This window comes from Heptranchias perlo, unplaced genomic scaffold (assembly GCF_035084215.1).
Source record: "Heptranchias perlo isolate sHepPer1 unplaced genomic scaffold, sHepPer1.hap1 HAP1_SCAFFOLD_215, whole genome shotgun sequence".
Taxonomy (NCBI): domain Eukaryota; kingdom Metazoa; phylum Chordata; class Chondrichthyes; order Hexanchiformes; family Hexanchidae; genus Heptranchias; species Heptranchias perlo.
In genome coordinates this window covers 311,350-336,256 of record NW_027139229.1, presented here as the reverse complement: position 1 = coordinate 336,256, position 24,907 = coordinate 311,350, and the positions used below count along the sequence as shown (strand labels likewise).

General features: G+C 50.6%; 1 protein-coding gene across 1 annotated transcript in view; it reads right to left on the bottom strand.

Moving 5' to 3' along the window:
• LOC137310095 (collagen alpha-1(V) chain-like) overlaps positions 1-13,829 on the bottom strand; it is a gene marked incomplete at its 3' end in the record, with an annotated part of 258,789 nt that extends 244,960 nt beyond the window's left edge. The window contains exon 1 of the mRNA XM_067978050.1: positions 13,508-13,829. Within this exon, the coding sequence (XP_067834151.1) occupies positions 13,508-13,607 (100 nt within the window). The remainder of the gene's footprint in view (positions 1-13,507) is intronic.
• Between the last annotated feature and the right edge of the window lie 11,078 nt (positions 13,830-24,907).

Below are 24,907 nucleotides of genomic sequence, written 5' to 3'. Positions count from 1 at the left end.
TGCACACAGTCAATGCTGAAACGCGCAGTCCTGTTTTACACACAGTCAGTGCTGGGACACTCAGTCCTGTTTTGCACACAGTCAATGCTGAGAAGCGCAGTCCTGTTACACACACAGTCGATGCAGGGACACTCAGTCCTGTTTTCACGCAGACATTGCTGGGACACTCAGTCCTGTTATACACACAGTCCGTGCTGGGACACTCAGTCCTGTTGTACACACAGACAGTGCTGGGACATTCAGTCCTGTTATGCACACAGTCAGTGCTGGGACACTCAGTCCTGTTATACACACAGTCAGTGCTGAGACAGTCAGTCCTGTTACACACAGAGACAGTGCTGAGACACTCAGTCCTGTTACACACACAGTCAGTGCTGGGACACTCAGTCCTGTTATACACACAGTCAGTGCTGGGACACTCAGTCCTATTTTACACACAGTCAGTGCTGGGACACTCAGTCCTATTTTACACACAATCAGTGCTGGGACACTCAGTCCTGTTGCACACACAGTCAGTGCTGGGACACTCAGTCCTATTTTACACACAGTCAGTGCTGGGACACTCGTTCCTGTTATACACACAGTCAGTGATGGGACACTCAGTCCTGTTACACACACAGTCAGTGCTGGGACACTCAGTCCTGTTTTACACACAGTCAGTGCTGAGACACTCAGTTCTGTTACACACAGTCAGTGCTGGGACACTCAGTCCTGTTATACACACAGTCAGTGCTGGGACACTCAGTCCTGTCATGCACACAGTCAGTGCTGGGACGCTCGGTCCTGTTACTCACACAGTCAGTGCTGGGACACTCAGTCCTGTTACACACACAGTCAGTGCTGGGACACTCAGTCCTGTTTTACACACAGTCAGTGCTGAGACACTCAGTTCTGTTACACACAGTCAGTGCTGGGACACTCAGTCCTGTTATACACACAGTCAGTGCTGGGACACTCAGTCCTGTTATACACACAGTCAGTGCTGGGACACTCAGTCCTGTTCTGCACACAGTCAGTGCTGGGACACTCAGTCCTGTTATGCACACAGTCAGTGCTGGGACACTCAGTCCTGTTTTGCACACAGTCAATGCTGAAACGCGCAGTCCTGTTATGCACACAGTCAGTGCTAGGACACTCAGTCCTGTTTTGCACACAGTCAATGCTGAGACGCGCAGTCCTGTTACACACACAGTCGATGGAGGGACACTCAGTCCTGTTTTCACGCAGACATTGCTGGGACACTCAGTCCTGTTATACACACAGTCCGTGCTGGGACACTCAGTCCTGTTGTACACACAGACAGTGCTGGGACATTCAGTCCTGTTATGCACACAGTCAGTGCTGGGACACTCAGTCCTGTTATACACACAGTCAGTGCTGAGACAGTCAGTCCTGTTACACACAGAGTCAGTGCTGGGACACTCAGTCCTGTTACACACACAGTCAGTGCTGGGACACTCAGTCCTGTTATACACACAGTCAGTGCTGGGACACTCAGTCCTGTTATACACAGAGTCAGTGCTGGGACACTCAGTCCTATTTTACACACAGTCAGTGCTGGGACACTCAGTCCTGTTGCACACACAGTCAGTGCTGGGACACTCAGTCCTATTTTACACACAGTCAGTGCTGGGACACTCGTTCCTGTTATACACACAGTCAGTGCTGGGACACTCAGTCCTGTTACACACACAGTCAGTGCTGGGACACTCAGTCCTGTTACACACACAGTCAGTGCTGAGACACTCAGTTCTGTTACACACAGTCAGTGCTGGGACACTCAGTCCTGTTATACACACAGTCAGTGCTGGGACACTCAGTCCTGTTATGCACACAGTCAGTGCTGGGACACTCAGTCCTGTTATGCACACAGTCAGTGCTGGGACACTCAGTCCTGTTAAACACACAGTCAGTGCTGGGACACGCAGTCACTGTTATACACACAGTCAGTGCTGGGACACTCAGTCCTGTTATACACACAGACAGTGCTGGGACATTCAGTCCTGTTATACACACAGTCAGTGCTGGGACACTCAGTCCTGTTACACACACAGTCAGTGCTGGGACATTCAGTCCTGTTATGCACACAGACAGTGCTGGGACATTCAGTCCTGTTATGCACACAGACAGTGCTGGGACACTCAGTCCTGTTATACACAGAGTCAGTGCTGGGACACTCGGTCCTGTTATACACACAGTCAGTGCTGGGACACTCAGTCCTGTTATACACACAGTCTGTGCTGGGACACTCAGTCCTGTGAAACACACAGTCAGTGCTGAGACAGTCAGTCCTGTTGCACACAGAGTCAGTGCTGGGACACTCAGTCCTGTTATACACAGAGTCAGTGCTGGGACACTCAGTCCTGTTATACACACAGTCGGTGCTGGGACACTAAGTCCTGTTGTACACACAGTCAGTGCTGAGACAGTCAGTCCTGTTACACACAGTCAGTGATGGGACACTCGGTCCTGTTATACACACAGTCAGTGCTGGGACACTCAGTCCTGTTTTACACACAGTCAGTGCTGGGACACTCAGTCCTGTTTTCACGCAGTCAATGCTGCATCACGCAGTCCTGTTATACACACAGTCAGTGCTGGGACACTCAGTCCTGTTTTGCACACAGTCAATGCTGAGACGCGCAGTCCTGTTACACACAGAGTCAGTGCTGGGACACTCAGTCCTGTTATACACACAGTCAGTGCTGGGACACTCAGTCCTGTTACACACAGAGTCAGTGCTGGGACACTCAGTCCTGTTATACACACAGTCAGTGCTGGGACACTCAGTCCTGTTACACACAGAGTCAGTGCAGGGACACTCAGCCCTGTTATGCACACAGTCAGTGCTGGGACACTCAGTCCTGTTATACACACAGTCAGTGCTGGGACACTCAGTCCTGTTATACACACAGTCAGTGCTGGGACACTCAGTCCTGTTCTGCACACAGTCAGTGCTGGGACACTCAGTCCTGTTATGCACACAGTCAGTGCTGGGACACTCAGTCCTGTTATGCACACAGTCAGTGCTGGGACACTCGGTCCTGTTATACACACAGTCAGTGCTGGGACACTCAGTCCTGTGATACACACAGTCAGTGCTGAGACAGTCAGTCCTGTTACACACAGAGTCAGTGCTGGGACACTCAGTCCTGTTACACACAGAGTCAGTGCTGGGACACTCAGTCCTGTTATACACACAGTCGGTGCTGGGACACTCAGTCCTGTTGTACACACAGTCAGTGCTGGGACACTCAGTTCTGTCGTACACTCATTCGGTGCTGGGACACGCAGTCCTGTTTTGCACACAGTCAGTGCTGGGACACTCGGTCCTGTTATACACACAGTCCGTGCTGGGACACTCGGTCCTGTTATACACACAGTCAGTGCTGGGACACTCGGTCCTGTTATACACAGACAGTGCTGGGACACTCGGTCCTGTTATACACAGTCAGTGCTGGGACACTCGGTCCTGTTATACACACAGTCAGTGCAGGGACACTCAGCCCTGTTATGCACACAGTCATTGCTGGGACACTCAGTCACTGTTATACACACAGTCAGTGATGGGACACTCGGTCCTGTTAAACACACAGTCAGTGCTGGGACACTCAGTCACTGTTATACACACAGTCAGTGATGGGACACTCGGTCCTGTTATACACAGACAGTGCTGGGACACTCAGTCCTGTTATACACAGTCCGTGCTGGGACACTCGCTCCTGTTATACACAGACAGTGCTGGGACACTCAGTCCTGTTAGACACAGTCCGTGCTGGGACACTCGGTCCTGTTAAACACACAGTCAGTGCTGGGACACTCAGTCACTGTTATACACACAGTCAGTGATGGGACACTCGGTCCTGTTATACACACAGTCAGTGCTGGGACACTCAGTCCTGTTTTACACACAGTCAGTGCTGGGACACTCAGTCCTGTTTTCACGCAGTCAATGCTGCATCACGCAGTCCTGTTATACACACAGTCAGTGCTGGGACACTCAGTCCTGTTTTGCACACAGTCAATGCTGAGACGCGCAGTCCTGTTACACACACAGTCAGTGCTGGGACACTCAGTTCTGTTGTATGCACAGTCGATGCAGGGACACTCAGTCCTGTTTTCACGCAGACATTGCTGGGACACTCAGTCCTGTTCTCCACACAGTCCGTGCTGGGACACTCAGTCCTGTTGTACACACAGACAGTGCTGGGACATTCAGTCCTGTTATGCACACAGTCAGTGCTGGGACACTCAGTCCTGTTATACACACAGTCAGTGCTGAGACAGTCAGTCCTGTTACACACAGAGTCAGTGCTGGGACACTCAGTCCTGTTATGCACACAGTCAGTGCAGGGACACTCAGTCCTGTTTCCACAGAGTCAGTGCTGGGACACGCAGTCCTGTTTTGCACACAGTCAGTGCTGGGACACTCGGTCCTGTTATACACACAGTCAGTGCTGAGACACTCAGTCCTGTTTCCACAGAGTCAGTGCTGGAACACTCAGTCCTGTTTTGCACACAGTCAGTGCTGGGACACTCGGTCCTGTTATACACACAGTCAGTGCTGGGACACTCAGTCCTGTTAAACACAGTCAGTGCTGGGACACTCAATCCTGTTTTGCACACAGTCAGTGCTGGGACACTCAGTCCTGTTATACACAGAGTCAGTGCTGGGACACTCAGTCCTGTTATACACAGAGTCAGTGCTGGGACACTCAGTCCTGTTATACACAGAGTCAGTGCTGGGACACTCAGTCCTGTTATACACAGAGTCAGTGCTGGGACACTCAGTCCTGTTATACACACAGTCAGTGCTGGGACACTCGGTCCTGGGAAACACACGGTCAGTGCAGGGACACTCAGTCCTGTTGTACACACAGTCAATGCTGAGACGCGCAGTCCTGTTACACACACAGTCGATGGAGGGACACTCAGTCCTGTTTTCACGCAGACATTGCTGGGACACTCAGTCCTGTTCTCCACACAGTCCGTGCTGGGACACTCAGTCCTGTTGTACACACAGACAGTGCTGGGACATTCAGTCCTGTTATGCACACAGTCAGTGCTGGGACACTCAGTCCTGTTATACACACAGTCAGTGCTGAGACAGTCAGTCCTGTTACACACAGAGTCAGTGCTGGGACACTCAGTCCTGTTACACACACAGTCAGTGCTGGGACACTCAGTCCTGTTATACACACAGTCAGTGCTGGGACACTCAGTCCTATTTTACACACAGTCAGTGCTGGGACACTCAGTCCTATTTTACACACAGTCAGTGCTGGGACACTCGTTCCTGTTATACACACAGTCAGTGCTGGGACACTCAGTCCTGTTACACACACAGTCAGTGCTGGGACACTCAGTCCTGTTACACACACAGTCAGTGCTGAGACACTCAGTCCTGTTATACACACAGTCAGTGCTGGGACACTCAGTCCTGTTATGCACACAGTCAGTGCTGGGACACTCAGTCCTGTTATGCACACAGTCAGTGCTGGGACACTCAGTCCTGTTAAACACACAGTCAGTGCTGGGACACGCAGTCACTGTTATACACACAGTCAGTGCTGGGACACTCAGTCCTGTTATACACACAGACAGTGCTGGGACATTCAGTCCTGTTATACACACAGTCAGTGCTGGGACACTCAGTCCTGTGACACACACAGTCAGTGCTGGGACATTCAGTCCTGTTATGCACACAGACAGTGCTGGGACATTCAGTCCTGTTATGCACACAGACAGTGCTGGGACACTCAGTCCTGTTATGCACAGAGTCAGTGTTGGGACACTCAGTCCTGTTATACACAGAGTCAGTGCTGGGACACTCAGTCCTGTTATACACACAGTCAGTGCTGGGACACTCAGTCCTGTTATACACACAGTCAGTGCTGGGACACTCAGTCCTGTGAAACACACAGTCAGTGCTGAGACAGTCAGTCCTGTTAGACACAGAGTCAGTGCTGGGACACTCAGTCCTGTTATACACAGAGTCAGTGCTGGGACACTCAGTCCTGTTATACACACAGTCGGTGCTGGGACACTCAGTCCTGTTGTACACACAGTCAGTGCTGAGACAGTCAGTCCTGTTACACACAGTCAGTGATGGGACACTCGGTCCTGTTATACACACAGTCAGTGCTGGGACACTCAGTCCTGTTTTACACACAGTCAGTGCTGGGACACTCAGTCCTGTTTTCACGCAGTCAATGCTGCATCACGCAGTCCTGTTATACACACAGTCAGTGCTGGGACACTCAGTCCTGTTTTGCACACAGTCAATGCTGAGACGCGCAGTCCTGTTACACACACAGTCGATGCAGGGACACTCAGTCCTGTTTTCACGCAGACATTGCTGGGACACTCAGTCCTGTTATACACACAGTCCGTGCTGGGACACTCAGTCCTGTTATACACACAGTCAGTGCTGAGACAATCAGTCCTGTTACACACAGAGTCAGTGCTGGGACACTCAGTCCTGTTATACACACAGTCAGTGCTGGGACACTCAGTCCTGTTACACACAGAGTCAGTGCTGGGACACTCAGTCCTGTTATACACACAGTCAGTGCTGGGACACTCAGTCCTGTTACACACAGAGTCAGTGCAGGGACACTCAGCCCTGTTATGCACACAGTCAGTGCTGGGACACTCAGTCCTGTTATACACACAGTCAGTGCTGGGACACTCAGTCCTGTTATACACACAGTCAGTGCTGGGACACTCAGTCCTGTTCTGCACACAGTCAGTGCTGGGACACTCAGTCCTGTTATGCACACAGTCAGTGCTGGGACACTCAGTCCTGTTATGCACACAGTCAGTGCTGGGACACTCAGTCCTGTTATGCACACAGTCAGTGCTGGGACACTCAGTCCTGTTAAACACACAGTCAGTGCTGGGACACGCAGTCACTGTTATACACACAGTCAGTGCTGGGACACTCAGTCCTGTTATGCACACAGTCAGTGCTGGGACACTCAGTCCTGTTATACACACAGTCAGTGCTGGGACACTCAGTCCTGTTATGCACACAGACAGTGCTGGGACACTCAGTCCTGTTATGCACAGAGTCAGTGCTGGGACACTCAGTCCTGTTATACACAGAGTCAGTGCTGGGACACTCGGTCCTGTTATACACACAGTCAGTGCTGGGACACTCGGTCCTGTTATACACACAGTCAGTGCTGGGACACTCAGTCCTGTGATACACACAGTCAGTGCTGAGACAGTCAGTCCTGTTACACACAGAGTCAGTGCTGGGACACTCAGTCCTGTTACACACAGAGTCAGTGCTGGGACACTCAGTCCTGTTATACACACAGTCGGTGCTGGGACACTCAGTCCTGTTGTACACACAGTCAGTGCTGGGACACTCAGTTCTGTCATACACTCATTCGGTGCTGGGACACGCAGTCCTGTTTTGCACACAGTCAGTGCTGGGACACTCGGTCCTGTTATACACACAGTCCGTGCTGGGACACTCGGTCCTGTTATACACACAGTCAGTGCTGGGACACTCGGTCCTGTTATACACAGACAGTGCTGGGACACTCGGTCCTGTTATACACAGTCAGTGCTGGGACACTCGGTCCTGTTATACACACAGTCAGTGCAGGGACACTCAGCCCTGTTATGCACACAGTCATTGCTGGGACACTCAGTCACTGTTATACACACAGTCAGTGATGGGACACTCGGTCCTGTTAAACACACAGTCAGTGCTGGGACACTCAGTCACTGTTATACACACAGTCAGTGATGGGACACTCGGTCCTGTTATACACAGACAGTGCTGGGACACTCAGTCCTGTTATACACAGTCCGTGCTGGGACACTCGCTCCTGTTATACACAGACAGTGCTGGGACACTCAGTCCTGTTCGACACAGTCCGTGCTGGGACACTCGGTCCTGTTAAACACACAGTCAGTGCTGGGACACTCAGTCCTGTTTTACACACAGTCAGTGCTGGGACACTCAGTCCTGTTTTCACGCAGTCAATGCTGCATCACGCAGTCCTGTTATACACACAGTCAGTGCTGGGACACTCAGTCCTGTTTTGCACACAGTCAATGCTGAGACGCGCAGTCCTGTTACACACACAGTCAGTGCTGGGACACTCAGTTCTGTTGTATGCACAGTCGATGCAGGTACACTCAGTCCTGTTTTCACGCAGACATTGCTGGGACACTCAGTCCTATTATACACAGACAGTGCTGGGACATTCAGTCCTGTTATACACAGAGTCAGTGCTGGGACACTCAGTCCTGTTGTACACAGAGTCAGTGCTGGGACACTCAGTCCTGTTATATACACAGTCAGTGCTGGGACACTCGGTCCTGTTAGACACACAGTCAGTGCTGGGACACTCAGTCCTGTTATACACACAGTCAGTGCTGGGACACTCAGTCCTGTTATACAAACAGTCAGTGCTGAGACACTCGGTCCTGTTGTATACACAGTCAGTGCTGGGACACTCGGTCCTGTTAGACACACAGTCAGTGCTGGGACACTCAGTCCTGTTATGCACACAGTCAGTGCAGGGACACTCAGTCCTGTTTCCACAGAGTCAGTGCTGGGACACGCAGTCCTGTTTTGCACACAGTCAGTGCTGGGACACTCGGTCCTGTTATACACACAGTCAGTGCTGAGACACTCAGTCCTGTTTCCACAGAGTCAGTGCTGGAACACTCAGTCCTGTTATACACAGAGTCAGTGCTGGGACACTCAGTCCTGTTATGCACACAGTCAGTGCAGGGACACTCAGTCCTGTTTCCACAGAGTCAGTGCTGGGACACGCAGTCCTGTTTTGCACACAGTCAGTGCTGGGACACTCGGTCCTGTTATACACACAGTCAGTGCTGGGACACTCAGTCCTGTTAAACACAGTCAGTGCTGGGACACTCAATCCTGTTTTGCACACAGTCAGTGCTGGGACACTCAGTCCTGTTATACACAGAGTCAGTGCTGGGACACTCAGTCCTGTTATACACAGAGTCAGTGCTGGGACACTCAGTCCTGTTATACACAGAGTCAGTGCTGGGACACTCAGTCCTGTTATACACACAGTCAGTGCTGGGACACTCGGTCCTGGGAAACACACGGTCAGTGCAGGGACACTCAGTCCTGTTGTACACACAGTCAGTGCTGGGACACTCGGTCCTGTTGTACACACAGTCAGTGCTGGGACACTCGGACCTGTTGTACACAGAGTCAGTGCTGGGACACTCAGTCCTGTTTTTCACACAGTCAGTGCTGGGACACTCAGTCCTGTTGCACACACAGTCAGTGCTGGGACACTCAGTCCTATTTTACACACAGTCAGTGCTGGGACACTCAGTCCTGTTGTACACACAGTCAGTGCTGGGACACTCAGTCCTGTTGTACACACAGTCAGTGCTGGGACACTCAGTCCTATTTTACACACAGTCAGTGCTGGGACACTCAGTCCTATTTTACACACAGTCAGTGCTGGAACACTCAGTCCTGTTATACACACAGTCAGTGCTGGAACACTCAGTCCTGTTATACACACAGTCAGTGCTGGGACACTCAGTCCTGTTATACACACAGTCAGTGCTGGGACACTCAGTCCTATTTTACACACAGTCAGTGCTGGGACACTCAGTCCTATTTTACACACAGTCAGTGCTGGAACACTCAGTCCTGTTATACACACAGTCGGTGCTGGGACACTCAGTCCTGTTATACACACAGTCAGTGCTGGGACACTCAGTCCTGTTATACACACAGTCAGTGCTGGGACACTCGTTCCTGTTATACACACAGTCAGTGCTGGGACATTCAGTTCTGTTATACACACAGTCAGTGCTGGGACACTCAGTCCTGTTATACACACAGTCAGTGCTGGGACATTCAGTTCTGTTATACACACAGTCAGTGCTGGGACACTCAGTCCTGTTATACACACAGTCAGTGCTGGGACACTCAGTCCTGTTATGCACACAGTCAGTGCTGGGACACTCAGTCCTGTTATACACACATCCAGTGCTGGGACACTCAGTCCTGTTTTTCACGCAGTCAATGCTGGAACACGCAGTCCTGTTATACACACACTCAGTGCTGGGACACTCAGTCCTGTTATACACACAGTCAGTGCTGAGACAGTCAGTCCTGTTATACACACAGTCAGTGCTGGGACACTCGGTCCTGTTATACACACAGTCAGTGCTGGGACACTCGGTCCTGTTATACACACAGTCAGTGCTGGGACACTCGGTCCTGTTATGCACACAGTCAGTGCTGGGACACTCTGTACTGTTTCACAGAGTCAGTGCTGGGACACTCGGTCCTGTTGTACACACAGTCGGTGCTGGGACACTCAGTCCTGTTATACACACAGTCGGTGCTGGGACACTCAGTCCTGTTATACACACAGTCAGTGCTGGGACACTCAGTCCTGTTATACACACAGTCAGTGCTGGGACACTCAGTCCTGTTATACACACAGTCAGTGCTGGGACATTCAGTCCTGTTATACACACAGTCAGTGCTGGGACACTCAGTCCTGTTACACACAGTCAGTGCTGAGACACTCAGTCCTGTTTTTCACGCAGTCAATGCTGGAACACGCAGTCCTGTTATACACACAGTCAGTGCTGGGACAGTCAGTCCTGTTATACACACAGTCAGTGCTGGGACACTCAGTCCTGTTATGCACACAGTCAGTGCTGGGACAGTCAGTCCTGTTATACACACAGTCAGTGCTGGGACACTCAGTCCTGTTATACACACAGTCAGTGCTGGGACACTCAGTCCTGTTACGAACAGTTCGAAGCTCACTGTACCTGTCCAATGGAGAGTGAGAACTCATCCTCTGGTTTACTGTGACTGACCCTGTGTTACACATTCTGTAATTCGTCATTTTTTGGGGTTAAACTCGTTTTCCAGTTACATTCTTCTTGTGTCCATCCTAACGGGAAAGTTTACACCTGCAGGTAGAAGGGTTTATTTTCTGCAGTAAATCGCTGTCAGTTTGCTAAATGTATGTCTTCTAATTTTTCTCACAATATTTCGAGACTTCTAACTTTGAGCTGATGACAGTAACTGATCTTCTCAGGGACTTTCTGTTGGGAAACCCTCCCTCTGGCTCCTGTTCCCGAGGCCCAGTCCTGTTGTGGACCAGGTCCGTGCTGGGATTCTGCCTCAGCTCAGTTTGGATTGACTGCACTACCTTTGGGTTGGAAGGTTCAGTGTGGCCATTCAGAGTCACACAAACCGAGTGACCGCTTGCTCCGCGTTACAGACAGTATCTGACCAGTTCATTCCTCCTCACCACTCACAAGTAACTGGTTACTCGCTGGTTACTAGGTACTGGGGAGATAGTCTCGGAATCCCGGCTCTGGCCACGACATCTGTAACCAGCTGAGCCAAGCAACAGTTTTAACTCCGTCGGCACGGCAATTAACCCTCTCACTCCTGGCGCACACACACAGCGTAACCCTCTCACACGTGGCACACACTCTGCTTAACCCTCTCACACCTGGCACACACTCTGCTTAACCCTCTCACATCTGGCACACACTCTGCTTAACCCTCTCACACCTGGCACACACACAGCTTAACCCTCTCACACCTGGCACACACACAGCTTAACCCTCTCACACCTGGCACACATTCTACTTAACCCTCTCACACCTGGCACACACTCTGCTTAACCCTCTCACACCTGGCACACACTCTGCTTAACCCTCTCACACCTGGCACACACTCTGCTTAACCCTCTCACACCTGGCACACACTCTGCTTAACCCTCTCACACCTGGCACACACTCTGCTTAACCCTTTCACACCTGGCACACACTCTACTTAACCCTCTCACACCTGGCACACACACAGCTTAACCCTTTCACACCTGGCACACATAGATTAACCCTTTCACACCTGGCACACATTCTGCTTAAACCTTTCACACCTGGCACACACTCTGATTAACCCTTTCACTCCTGGCACATGGTACTTAAAAAATGTTCAGACAAACTGTCGACCAGTTGATTGCTGCTGTGGCTGAGCAGTGGTTTCACCAGCTCTTTGCCCAAACCAATCTGGGAATGATTGTCGTCGAGTTTGTGCAGGGACCCAGAGCTGGTGCAAGGTGTGGGCAGGTGCAGAGACCTGGTGATTGGGCCTTACACGGGGAACACTCACCAGCTCAGCTCAAAGACCACGCCGGGTCAGTGGAGGTGGGTTACTGCTCCTCTTGCACTGTGCGGATTGTCACAAAACATCTGACAACTGTACGTGAGGTCGGCAACACGTGAGGGACGGGCACAGCTGTACACTCTCACACAGACTCTCTTTTTGTTGTTTTTGATGAGATTCAGGGGCTAAGTGCCCTTTTATCTGACCCTTTAACTTAATACTAGGTCTTATCTGCAGCTTTTTCAAAGACATCCACTGCCTCAAAAGCAATAAAATCCCAAAGGAAAATATGAATCAACAAAACTGGTTTCTTTTGTAGGACAGACAGAGTTAACCCCACACTATGAAATAATTCCTCCCCTCCCCCCACACTCCCTGCATCTTATCCATCCCATGAATCGCATCACCTCATCACCCAGAAACAAATCATCTCAGCTCGGCGACAGATCTGATACAGAGTTCACAGTAATTTACGGCCAAATTAAAAGGTCCAACACTCAGTAATCAAAATGTGTTCAGTGTAATGTCCCATTGGGACTATGATTGGCTCACAGCTCAGTCCAAACTGCCCAGAATATTCCAGCCCTGGATCAGGACACTGTTCAAATTTAGCTGTCAAATTGTCAGCTCCAATCCTCACTCTTAAAACTGGTTTAAGTCACTCTCCCTCTTCAAAAACACTCGAATCCCCTCCTGTCATTTCTGGAAATGGTTAAATAAAAATTAAAATAAAAACTAGAAAATGACATGCCCTGGCCGTGAGATGCTGAGATGGGACCAGGGGCTGGGACCAGGGGATGGGACCAGGGCTGGGACCAGGGGATGGGACCAGGGGATGGGACTCAGGCTTCATCATTCAAAGATGGAGAAAGTGGATCTGGGAGCCGACACTAGATGGAGCGAACTTCTGCAGGAAACTTTCAAACAGTTTTCTGCACGGTGGAAAAGTTAAGCTGTTTGAGAACATTTTGCTCGGAGTGGGAGTTGTTAAATCTCCCTATAGGGAATCAGGAGAAGTTTGTCTGGAGGTGTGACTGGGCAGAGGAGGGGACTCGAACTGTCTGTCAGGGCCGAGTCCGAGCAGAGACCCGGGGGAATCTGACACCTTTCCCTTCTTGAAAAGAAATGAACTCACTTTAAACCAAGTCATGTTTTGCGGATTCGGGAGTTTGTCTAATCTACAAAACGGAGGAGGGGGGAAAGACTGGTCTCCAGCCCAACAGTGCAACCGAGTCAGTCCCAAATCCCCAAACTCATGGCAAAGTTAGTGAAAGTTTGTTTAAAGTTTCCCCCCTGAGTTCCCCCCGACTGAAGGCGGATTTTCTCACCGAGAGACAGACTTACCTGCACGGGCACAAGTTGTGAGTGAGAGGATGACGATCTGGAGACTGAGAACAGAATCCCAGATCCTCCGCTTCCTCCTCCAGCGGCTCTGATTCTCCATCCCGACCTCCTGCCTCTCCGAAACTTACTCAATTGGGACTCGGGAAATTCAGTGATGATTTTTTTTTTGGGGGGGGGGGTCTATAAAGCCATCTGGAGATTGGTTTCCTGTTTTTTGTGGTGTCTCAGCCCCAGGTCTTGCTGCTTCTCCCCTCGATCTGCCCCTTCCCCCGGACTGACAGACTCCCGATCCTCCTCACACCGATTCCTGGAGCTGAACAATTCTGCAAGAAAAAGAGGTCTGTCGGTTTGGGACTCCCCCCTCCCTCCCTCACTGCCCACTCAATGGTCTGACACCGCCCCACAACAGTCCCAGCACTCATTGGGCACGGGAGGGAGGCCTTAAACAAAGAGAAAGAACAGATGACTCCAATTTATCACTTTGTTTCATTTCCCCAACCAACCACAGTCTTCAGTTTGAAGCGGAAACTTTAAACTTTGCAATAAGCTGCCAAGTAAATTCAGCTCCAACCAGAGGGTCCCCAACACCCCCAACCAGAGGGTCCCCAACACCCCCCAATTACAGGGTCCCCAACACCCCCAACCAGAGGATCCCCAACACCCCCCAACTAGAGGGTCCCCAACACCCCCCAATTACAGGGTCCCCAACACCCCCCAATTACAGGGTCCCCAACACCCCCCAACTAGAGGGTCCCCAACACCCCCAACTAGAGGGTCCCCAACACCCCCCAATTACAGGGTCCCCAACATCCCCAACCAGAGGGTCCCCAACACACCCAAATACAGGATCCCCAACACCCCCAACCAGAAGATCCCCAACACCCCCCAACTAGAGGGTCCCCAACACCCCCAACCAGAGGGTCCCCAACACCCCCCAATTACAGGGTCCCCAACACCCCCCAATTACAGGGTCCCCAACACCCCCAACCAGAGGATCCCCAACACCCCCCAATTACAGGGTCCCCAACACACCCAAATACAGGGTCCCCAACACCCCCAACCAGAGGATCCCCAACACCCCCCAACTAGAGGGTCCCCAACACCCCCAACCAGAGGGGCCCCAACACCCCCAACCAGAGGGGCCCCAACACCCCCCAATTACAGGGTCCCCAACACCCCCCAACTAGAGGGTCCCCAACACCCCCCAACTAGAGGGTCCCCAACACCCCCCAACTAGAGGGTCCCCAACACCCCCCAATTACAGGGTCCCCAACATCCCCAACCAGAGGGTCCCCAACACACCCAAATACAGGATCCCCAACACCCCCAACCAGAAGATCCCCAACACCCCCCAACTAGAGGGTTCCCAACACCCCCAACCAGAGGGGCCCCAACACCCCCAACCAGAGGGGCCCCAACACCCCCCAATTACAGGGTCCCCAACACCCCCCAACTAGAGGGTCTCCAACACCCCCCAATTACAGGGTCCCCAACACCCCCCAATTACAGGGTCCCCAACACCCCCAACCAGAGGGTCCCCAACACCCCCCAAATACAGGGTCCCCAACACCCCCCAACTAGAGGGTCCCCAACACCCCCAACCAGAGGGTCCCCAACACCCCCAACCAGAGGGACTCCAACACTCCCAACTAGAGGATCCCCAACAACCCCCAACTAGATGGTCTCCAACACCCCGCAACTAGAGGGTCCCCAACGCTCCCCAACTAGAGGGTCCCCAACAACCCCCAACTGGAGGGTCCCCAACTAGAGGGTCTTCAACACCCCCAACCAGAAGATCCCCAACACCCCCCAACTAGAGGGTCCCCAACAACCCCCAAATCACAGGGTCCCCAACACCCCCAAACTAGAGGGTCCCCAACACCCCCAAACTAGTGGGTCCCCAACACCCCCCAACTAAAGGGTCTGCAACAAACCTAACTAGAGGGTCCTCAACACCCCCCAACTAGAGGGTTCGCAACACCCCTGAACTGGAGGGGCCCCAACACCCCCCAACTACGGGGTCTCTAACCACACAGGATAGGGGAGGGCGGGGGAGAGCAGAGGGAAGTGGGTGGAGTTGGGGGAGCAGAGGGTGGGGGGAGCGGAGGTTTGGGGGAGGTTTGGAGGGAGGAGGGTGGGTGAGTGGACGTTTAGGGGAGGAGGGTGGGGGGATGAGGTGGGGGAGCAGAGATTTGAGGGAGCAGAGGTATGGGGAGGAGGGTGGGAGAGTGGAGGTTTGGGAGGAGGAAGGAGCGCTGCACTGTCGGAGGGTCAGTACTGAGGGAGCGCTGCACTGTCGGAGGGTCAGTACTGAGGGAGCGCTGCACTGTCAGACGGTCAGTACTGAGGGAGTGCTGCACCGAGGGTCAGTACTGAGGGAGTGCTGCACCGAGGGTCAGTACTGAGGGAGTGCTGCACCGAGGGTCAGCACTGAGGGAGTGCTGCACCGAGGGTCAGCACTGAGGGAGTGCTGCACCGAGGGTCAGCACTGAGGGAGTGCTGCACCGAGGGTCAGTACTGAGGGAGTGCTGCACCGAGGGTCAGCACTGAGGGAGTGCAGCACTGTCGGAGGTGCCGTCTTTTGGATGAGATGTTAAACTGAGGCCCCGTCTGCCCCTCTTAGGTGGATGTAAAAGATCCCACGGCCACTATTTCGAAGAAGAGCAGGGGGGAGTTCTCCCCAGTGCCCTGATCAATTGTTATCCCTCAAGCAACATCACTTATAAACAGATTATCTGGTCATTATCACATTGCTGTTTGTGGGATCTTACTCTACGCAAATTTGCTGCCGCGTTTCCTACATTACAACAGTGACCACACTTCAAAAGTACTTCATTGGCTATGAAGCATTTTGGGACGTCCTGAGCTTACATAGAGTTACATCGAATGTACAGCATAGAAACAGGCCATTCGGCCCAACTGGTCTATCCTGGTGTTTATGCTCCACACGAGCCTCCTCCCTCCCTACTTTATCTCACCCTATCAGCATATCCTTCTATTCCTTTCTCCCTCATGTGTTTATCCAGCTTCCCCTTAAATCCATCCACACTATTCACCTCAACTACTCCTTGTGGGAGTGAGTTCCACATTCTCACCACTCTCTGGGTAAAGAAGTTTCTCCTGAATTCCCTATTGGATTTATTAGAGACTATCTTAGATTGATGACCGCCACAAGTGGTCACGAAAGGCACGAGATCATTGCAAGGTCTCTCTCTTTCTTTCTTTCTTTCTTTCTTTGTCAGCAGTGTGGTGACTCTGTGAATAGAGCCAGGCAGTACAGGTCTCAGTGAAATCTCCAGAAGACACATGTTGCTTTATTTTTCCGTTCGGGGGAATCTCCAAGGAATCAGTTGTTACTTCACTAAAGGAGATTTGCAGCCGCTGGTGGTCGGGGCAGGTAATTACTGGATGGTGACCGGGGTCCACTCATTTGCATATCCATTGAAAACAATTTTACAACAAGTTATAGTCCAGCAATTTTATTTTAAATTCACAAGCTTTCGGAGGCTACCTCCTTCCTCAGGTGAACGATGTGGAAATGAAATCCTCGAAATGAAGTCACATTTATAATTCACAGAACAATGCTTGGTGAGTACAGACAGTTTTTTCAACTGCCCGTTGCCAAGGCAATCAGTGTGCAGACAGACAGGTGTTACCTGCCAGGTCTCAGAATATACAAATCACCAAAAAAAACAACAAACAAAAAGAAACAGAGATAGAGAGGTAGAAACATAGAAAAGACAGCAACTGACCCGTTATATTAAAAACAGATAACATTTGTTCGCTGGTGGGGTAACGTGTAGCGTGACATGAACCCAAGATCCCGGTTGAGGCCGTCCTCATGGGTGCGGAACTTGGCTATCAATTTCTGCTCGACGATTTTGCGTTGTCGTGTGTCTCGAAGGCCGCCTTGGAGTACGCTTACCCGAAGGTCGGTGGCTGAATGTCCTTGACTGCTGAAGTGTTCCCCGACTGGGAAACATGCCAGATCATCGACACAGATACCACCATCACACGAGAGGACACCACCCACCAGGTGCATGGTTCATACTCCTGTGACTCGGCCAACGTTGTCTACCTCATACGTTGCAGGAAAGGATGCCCCAGAGCATGGTACATTGGCGAGACCATGCAGACGCTGCGACAACGGATGAACGGACACCGCGCAACAATCGCCAAACAGGAGGGTTCCCTCCCAGTCGGGGAACACTTCAGCAGTCATGGACATTCATCCACCGACCTTCGGGTAAGCGTACTCCAAGGCGGCCTTCGAGACACACGACAACGCAAAATCGTCGAGCAGAAATTGATAGCCAAGTTCCGCACCCATGAGGACGGCCTCAACCGGGATCTTGGGTTCATGTCACGCTACACGTTACCCCACCAGCGAACAAATGTTATCTGTTTTTAATATAACGGGTCAGTTGCTGTCTTTTCTATGTTTCTACCTCTCTATCTCTTTTTTTTTTGTGTTTGTTGTTTTTTTTTGGTGATTTGTATATTCTGTGAGACCTGGCAGGTAACACCTGTCTGTCTGCACACTGATTGCCTTGGCAACGGGCAGTTGAAAAAACTGTCTGTACTCACCAAGCATTGTTCTGTGAATTATAAATGTGACTTCATTTCGAGGATTTCATTTCCAAATCGTTCACCTGAGGAAGGAGGAAGCCTCCGAAAGCTTGTGAATTTAAAATAAAATTGCTGGACTATAACTTGGTGTTGTAAAATTGTTTACAATTGTCAACCCCAGTCCATCACCGGCATCTCCACATCATATCCATTGAAGTAGTGATTGGTGTAAATCCTGTGTAAAACAGGTGTTATTCGCTGCTGTGCAAGGAAACTAGAAGGCAGACTTTCGAAAGACAGGTCTGTGTGCACACTCCAGATCAGGGACACTCAGGGAAGGAAGGGGTGGTGCTGGGCTCACTCGTGCAACTCTCACATACCTCCCCCGCACTCCTCAGCAATCCATTCCTCATACTTTTCAAGAATGTCGACAGCCGACCAGGACAGCAGAGTCTGGCTCCCAGGGGCACGGACTCCTGTGTGTTAGTGCCAGACCACCTGCCAAGGATCTCACTTGTGCCACCTGGAGGGAGCTGGCACTGGCAGTGAGCTCCACCTCTCACCCCAGGACTGCCAACCAGTGGCCCAAGAAGTTCAATGACCTAACCAGGGAAGACAAGGTAACACAACTTGGTCAATCCTCCTATTCTCCCTTGTTCACTCTGGGCACCACTCTCTTCACCCTCTTCAAGCAAAACTTGTACAACTAACCCTTCACAGCACACTCTGGCTGCAGAGGGTCATGAAATCAGGGTCTTGCACTTTGGTTACCTAACACCAAAACCCCACCTCCACTTTAACAGCCTCACAACCCCACATCTCGTCCTCCAGCTCTCCCGTGCCACTTGGCACACACTCCTTCCACTCGTTCACACTGTTTTCTTGCAGGAAAAGATGGTACACAATGCTGGACGGAGGCAGGACAGCAGAGGGGGCACCGTCACGTTTAAACCCCTCACAACTGGGCACAGAGCTAATGTGGAGCCGTTCAGCTCTTGCCATGGGATATGGCGAGATTGGCAGTTTATCGCCAACGCCAGATTAGTGACTGATGAATGGGGAGGATGATGACGAGGAACAGGGGCAGCAGGGAAATGTTCTAATGATGGAAATCGGGTGATAAAGTTTCCCCGTCAGAAACATTCCTCGAGCTGTTTATGGAAAACGAGGTACAGCATGGGTTAGATACAGAGTAAAGCTCACTCTACACTGTCCCATCAATCACTCCCAGGGCAGGTACAGCACGGGTTAGATACAGAGTAAAGCTCCCTCTACGCTGTCCCATCAAACACTCCCAGGGCAGGTACAGCACCGGTTAAATACAGAGTAAAGCTCCCTCTACACTGTCCCATCAAACACTCCCAGGGCAGGTACAGCACAGGTTGGATACAGAGTAAAGCTCCCTCTACACTGTCCCATCAAACACTCCCAGGGCAGGTACAGCACGGGTTAGATACAGAGTAAAGCTCCCTCTACACTGTCCCATCAAACACTCCCAGGGCAGGTACAGCACCGGTTAGATACAGAGTAAAGCTCCCTCTACACTGTCCCATCAAACACTCCCAGGGCAGGTACAGGGTTAGATACAGAGTAAAGCTCCCTCTACACTGTCCCATCAAACACTCCCAGGGCAGGTACATCACCGGTTAGATACAGAGTAAAGCTCCCTCTACACTGTCCCATCAAACAATCCCAGGGCAGGTACAGCACAGGTTAGATACAGAGTAAAGCTCCCTCTACACTGTCCCATCAAACACTCCCAGGGCAGGTACAGCACAGGTTGGATACAGAGTAAAGCTCCCTCTGCACTGTCCCATCAAACACTCCCAGGGCAGGTACAGGGTTAGATACAGAGTAAAGCTCCCTCTACACTGTCCCATCAAACACTCCCAGGGCAGGTACAGCACCGGTTAGATACAGAGTAAAGCTCCCTCTACACTGTCCCATCAAACACTCCCAGGGCAGGTACAGCACAGGTTGGATACAGAGTAAAGCTCCCTCTGCACTGTCCCATCAAACACTCCCAGGGCAGGTACAGCACAGGTTGGATACAGAGTAAAGCTCCCTCTACACTGTCCCATCAAACACTCCCAGGGCAGGTACAGGGTTAGATACAGAGTAAAGCTCCCTCTACACTGTCCCATCAAACACTCCCAGGGCAGGTACAGGGTTAGATACAGAGTAAAGCTCCCTCTACACTCCCTCCAGCAGTTGTGTACTGTGGGCACTGGGATAAGGGGTGAGGCTGTTCCACCTTGAAGATCCATTTCTTGCCGTGGTTTTCTGTGAAGAATCTCTCCCATTCTTTACTGTTTAATGTGGACTTTAGTTGAATTAATGGTGAAGTAGATTTGCTCTGTGGTGGAGATGCTTTAACGGGGAACTCTGAGACTGCAAACATAAGAACATAAGAAATAGGAGCAGGAGTAGGCCATCCGGCCCCTCGAGCCTGCTCCGCCATTCAACAAGATCATGGCTGATCTTCTACCTCAACACCATTTTCCTGCACCATCCCCATATCCCTTGATGCCTTTAATATCTAGAAATCTATCGATCTCTGTTTTGAATGTACTCAATGACTGAGCCTCCACAGTCCTCTGGGGTAGAGAATTCCAAAGATTCACCACCCTCTGAGTGAAGAAATTTCTCCTCATCTCAGTCCTAAATGGCCGACCCCTTATTCTGAGACTGTGACCCCTGGTTCTAGATTCCCCAGCCAGGGGAAACATCCTCCCTGCATCTACCCTGTCGAGCCCTGTAAGAATTTTGTATGTTTCATTGAGATCACCTCTCATTCTTCTAAACTCTAGAGAATACAGCCCTAGTCTACTCAATCTCTCCTCATCCAACAATCCCGCCATCCCAGGAATCAGTCTGGTGAACCTTCGTTGCACTCCCTCTATGGTAAGTATATCCTTTCTTAGGTAAGGAGACCAAAATTGTACACAATACTCCAGATGCGGTCTCACCAAGGCCCTCTATAATTGCAGTATGACTTCTTTACCCCTGTACTCAAATCCTCTTGTAATGAAGGCCAACATACCATTTGCCTTCCTAATTGCTTGCTGCTCCTGCATGTTAGCTTTCAGTGACTCATGTACAAGGACACCCAGGTCCCTTTGAACATCAACATTTCCCAATCTCTCACCATTTAAAAAATACTCTGCATTTCTGTTTTTCCTACCAAAGTGGATAACTTCACATTTTTCCACATTATATTCCATCTGCCATGTTCTTGCCCACTCACTGAGCCTGTCTATATCCCCTTGAAGCCTCTTTGCATCCTCCTCACAACTCACATTCCCACCTAGTTTTGTGTCATCAGCAAACTTGGAAATATTACATTTGCTCCCCTCATCCAAATCATTGAATAGCTGGGGCCCAAGCACTGATCCCTGCGGTACCCCACTAGTCACAGTCTGCCACCCGGAAAAAGACCCGTTTATTCCTACTCTCTGTTTTCTGTCTGTTAACCAATTCTCAATCCATGCCAGTATATTACCCTCAAATTCCATGTGCTCTAACTTTGTTCACCAACCTCCTGTGGGACCTTATCGAAAGCCTTCTGAAAATCCAAATACACCACATCCACTGGTTCCCCCTTATCTATTCTACTAGTTACATCCTCAAAGAACTCCAATAGGTTTATCAAACATGATTTCCCTTTCATAAATCCATGTTCACTCTGCCAAATCCTATTATTATTTTCTAAGTGTCCTGTTATCACATCCTTTATAATAGATTCTAGCATTTTCCCCACTACTGATGTCAGGCTAACAGGTCTGTAGTTCCCTGTTTTCTCTCTCCCTCCTTTTTTAAATAGTGGGGTTACATTTACCACCCTCCAATCTGCAGGAACTGTTCCAGAATCTATAGAATTTTGGAAGGTGACAACCAATACATCCACTATCTCTATAGAGACACCTCTTTCAAAACACTGGGATGCAGATCATCAGGTCCTTGGGATTTATCGACTTTCAGTCCCATTAATTTCTCTAGTACTATTTTTTTTACTGATACTAATTACCTTCAGTTCCCCATTCTCGCCAGGCCCTTGGTTCTCTAATATTTCTGGGAGGTTTTTTGTGTTTTCTCCCGTCTCTGTCTGTAAGGGACCCACATTTGCCTTCACCAGTCTTTTCCTTTTTACACACCTATAGAAGCTTTTACAGTCCGTTTTTATGTTTCTCACTAGTTTACTCTCATTCTATTTTCCCTCTTTATCAATTTCTTGGTCCTTTGCTGAATTCTAAAATGCTCCCAATCCTCAGGTTTACTGCTTTTTCTGGTAACTTTATCTGTCTCTTCCTTTGATTTAATACGATCTTTAATTTCTCTTGTTAGCCACAATTGGACCACTTTTCCTGGTGGGTTTTTGTGCCTTAAAGGAATATATATTTGTTACAAATTATGTATTAATTCTTTAAATGCCAGCTATCTAAGAGAGATGGTGTGATTGAGTGAATTTAACAGGAAGTCAAGGGAAAGGAACATCAAGTGGGGAGAATAACGGGAGAGAGTATAACGGGAGAGAGTATAACGGGAGAGAGTATAACGGGAGAGAGTATAACGGGAGGTGTATAACGGGAGAGAGTATAACGGGAGAGAGTATAACGGGAGAGTGTATAACGGGAGAGAGTATAACGGGAGGTGTATAACGGGAGAGAGTATAACGGGAGAGAGTATAACGGGAGAGAGTATAACGGGAGGTGTATAACGGGAGAGTGTATAACGGGAGAGAGTATAACGGGAGGTGTATAACGGGAGAGTGTATAACGGGAGAGAGTATAACGGGAGAGTGTATAACGGGAGGTGTATAACGGGGGGTGTATAACGGGAGAGAGTATAACGGGAGAGAGTATAACGGGAGGTGTATAACGGGAGAGTGTATAACGGGAGAGAGTATAACGGGAGGTGTATAACGGGAGAGTGTATAACGGGAGAGAGTATAACGGGAGGTGTATAACGGGAGAGTGTATAACGGGAGAGAGTATAACGGGAGGTGTATAACGGGAGAGTGTATAACGGGAGAGAGTATAACGGGAGGTGTATAACGGGAGAGTGTATAACGGGAGAGAGTATAACGGGAGGTGTATAACGGGAGAGAGTATAACGGGAGAGTGTATAACGGGAGGTGTATAACGGGGGGTGTATAACGATGAAGGAACGGCGATATATTTCCAAGTCGGGATGGTGTGTGACTTGGAGGGGAACGTGCAGGTGGTGTTGTTCCCATGTACCTGCTGCTCTTGTCCTTCTAGGTGGTAGAGGTCACGGGTTTGGGAGGAGGTGTCGAAGAAGCCTTGGCGAGTTGCTGCAGTGCAGACTCTGTGATACCCCACTCTGTAATACCCCACTCTGTAATACTCCACTCTGTAATACTCCACTCTGTAATACTCCACTCTGTAATACTCCACTCTGTGATACCCCACCCTGTAATACCCCACTCTGTGATACCCCACTCTGTAATACCCCACTCTGTAATACTCCACTCTGTAATACTCCACTCTGTGATACCCCACCCTGTAATACCCCACTCTGTGATACCCCACTCTGTAATACCCCACTCTGTAATACCCCACTCTGTAATACTCCACTCTGTAATACTCCACTCTGTGATACCCCACTCTGTAATACCCCACTCTGTAATACTCCACTCTGTAATACCCCACTCTGTAATACCCCACTCTGTAATACTCCACTCTGTAATACTCCACTCTGTGATACCCCACTCTGTGATACCCCACAGTGGCCGAAGAGCTCCTCCCTGAGTCTCAATGCGGCTTCCGCCTGTCAAGAGGCACAATGGACCTGATCTTTAGTGTGGGACAAATCCAGGAGAAGTGCAGGGAGCAGCATCAACCTCTGTACATGGCCGCCTTCGATCTCGCAAAGGCCTTCGACTCTGTCAACCGTGAGGGATTGTGGAGCATCCTCCTCAAATTCGGCTGCCCGCAGAAATTCGTCACCATTCTCCACCTGCTCCACGATGACATGCGAGCCGTGATCCTCACCAACGGATCCACCACAGACCCAATACGAGTGCAAACTGGGGTCAAGCAGGGCTGTGTCATCACACCAACGCTCCTCTCCATCTTCCTCACTGCAACACTCCACCCCATCACCATGATCTCCCCGCCGGAGTGGAGCTAACGTACAGGACAAGTGGGAAAACTGTTCAACCTTCGACGCCTCCAGGCCAGAACCAAGACCACCCCAACTTCTGTCATCGAGCTGCAGTACGCAGACGATGCCAGCGTGTGCGCACACTCAGAGGCCGAGCTACAAACCATCGTCGACGCATTCACCGAGGTGTATGAGAGAATGGGACTCGGGCTAAACATCCCGAAAACAAAGGTCCTCTCCCAGCCCGCTCCTGCCACACAACACCGCCCCCGCCGACCATCAAGATCCACGGTGAGCCTCTGGACAGCGTGGGTCATTTCCCATACCTCGGGAGCCCCCCCTCGGTGCGAGCAGACATCGACGATGAAATTTAACATCGACTCCAATGCGCCAGTGTAGCTTTCGGACGCCTGAGGAACAGTGTTCGAAGACCGAGACCTCAAATCCAGCACCAAGCTCATGGTCTACAGAGCAGCCGTGGTCCCCACCCTCCTGTACACATCAGAAACATGGACATGTAATACCCCACTCTATGATACCTCACTCTGTGATACCCCACCCTCTGATACCCCACTCTGTGATACCCCACTCTGTAATACCTCACTCTGTGATACCCCACCCTCTGATACCTCACTCTGTGATACCCCACCCTCTGATACCCCACTCTGTGATACCCCACTCTGTAATACCTCACTCTGTGATACC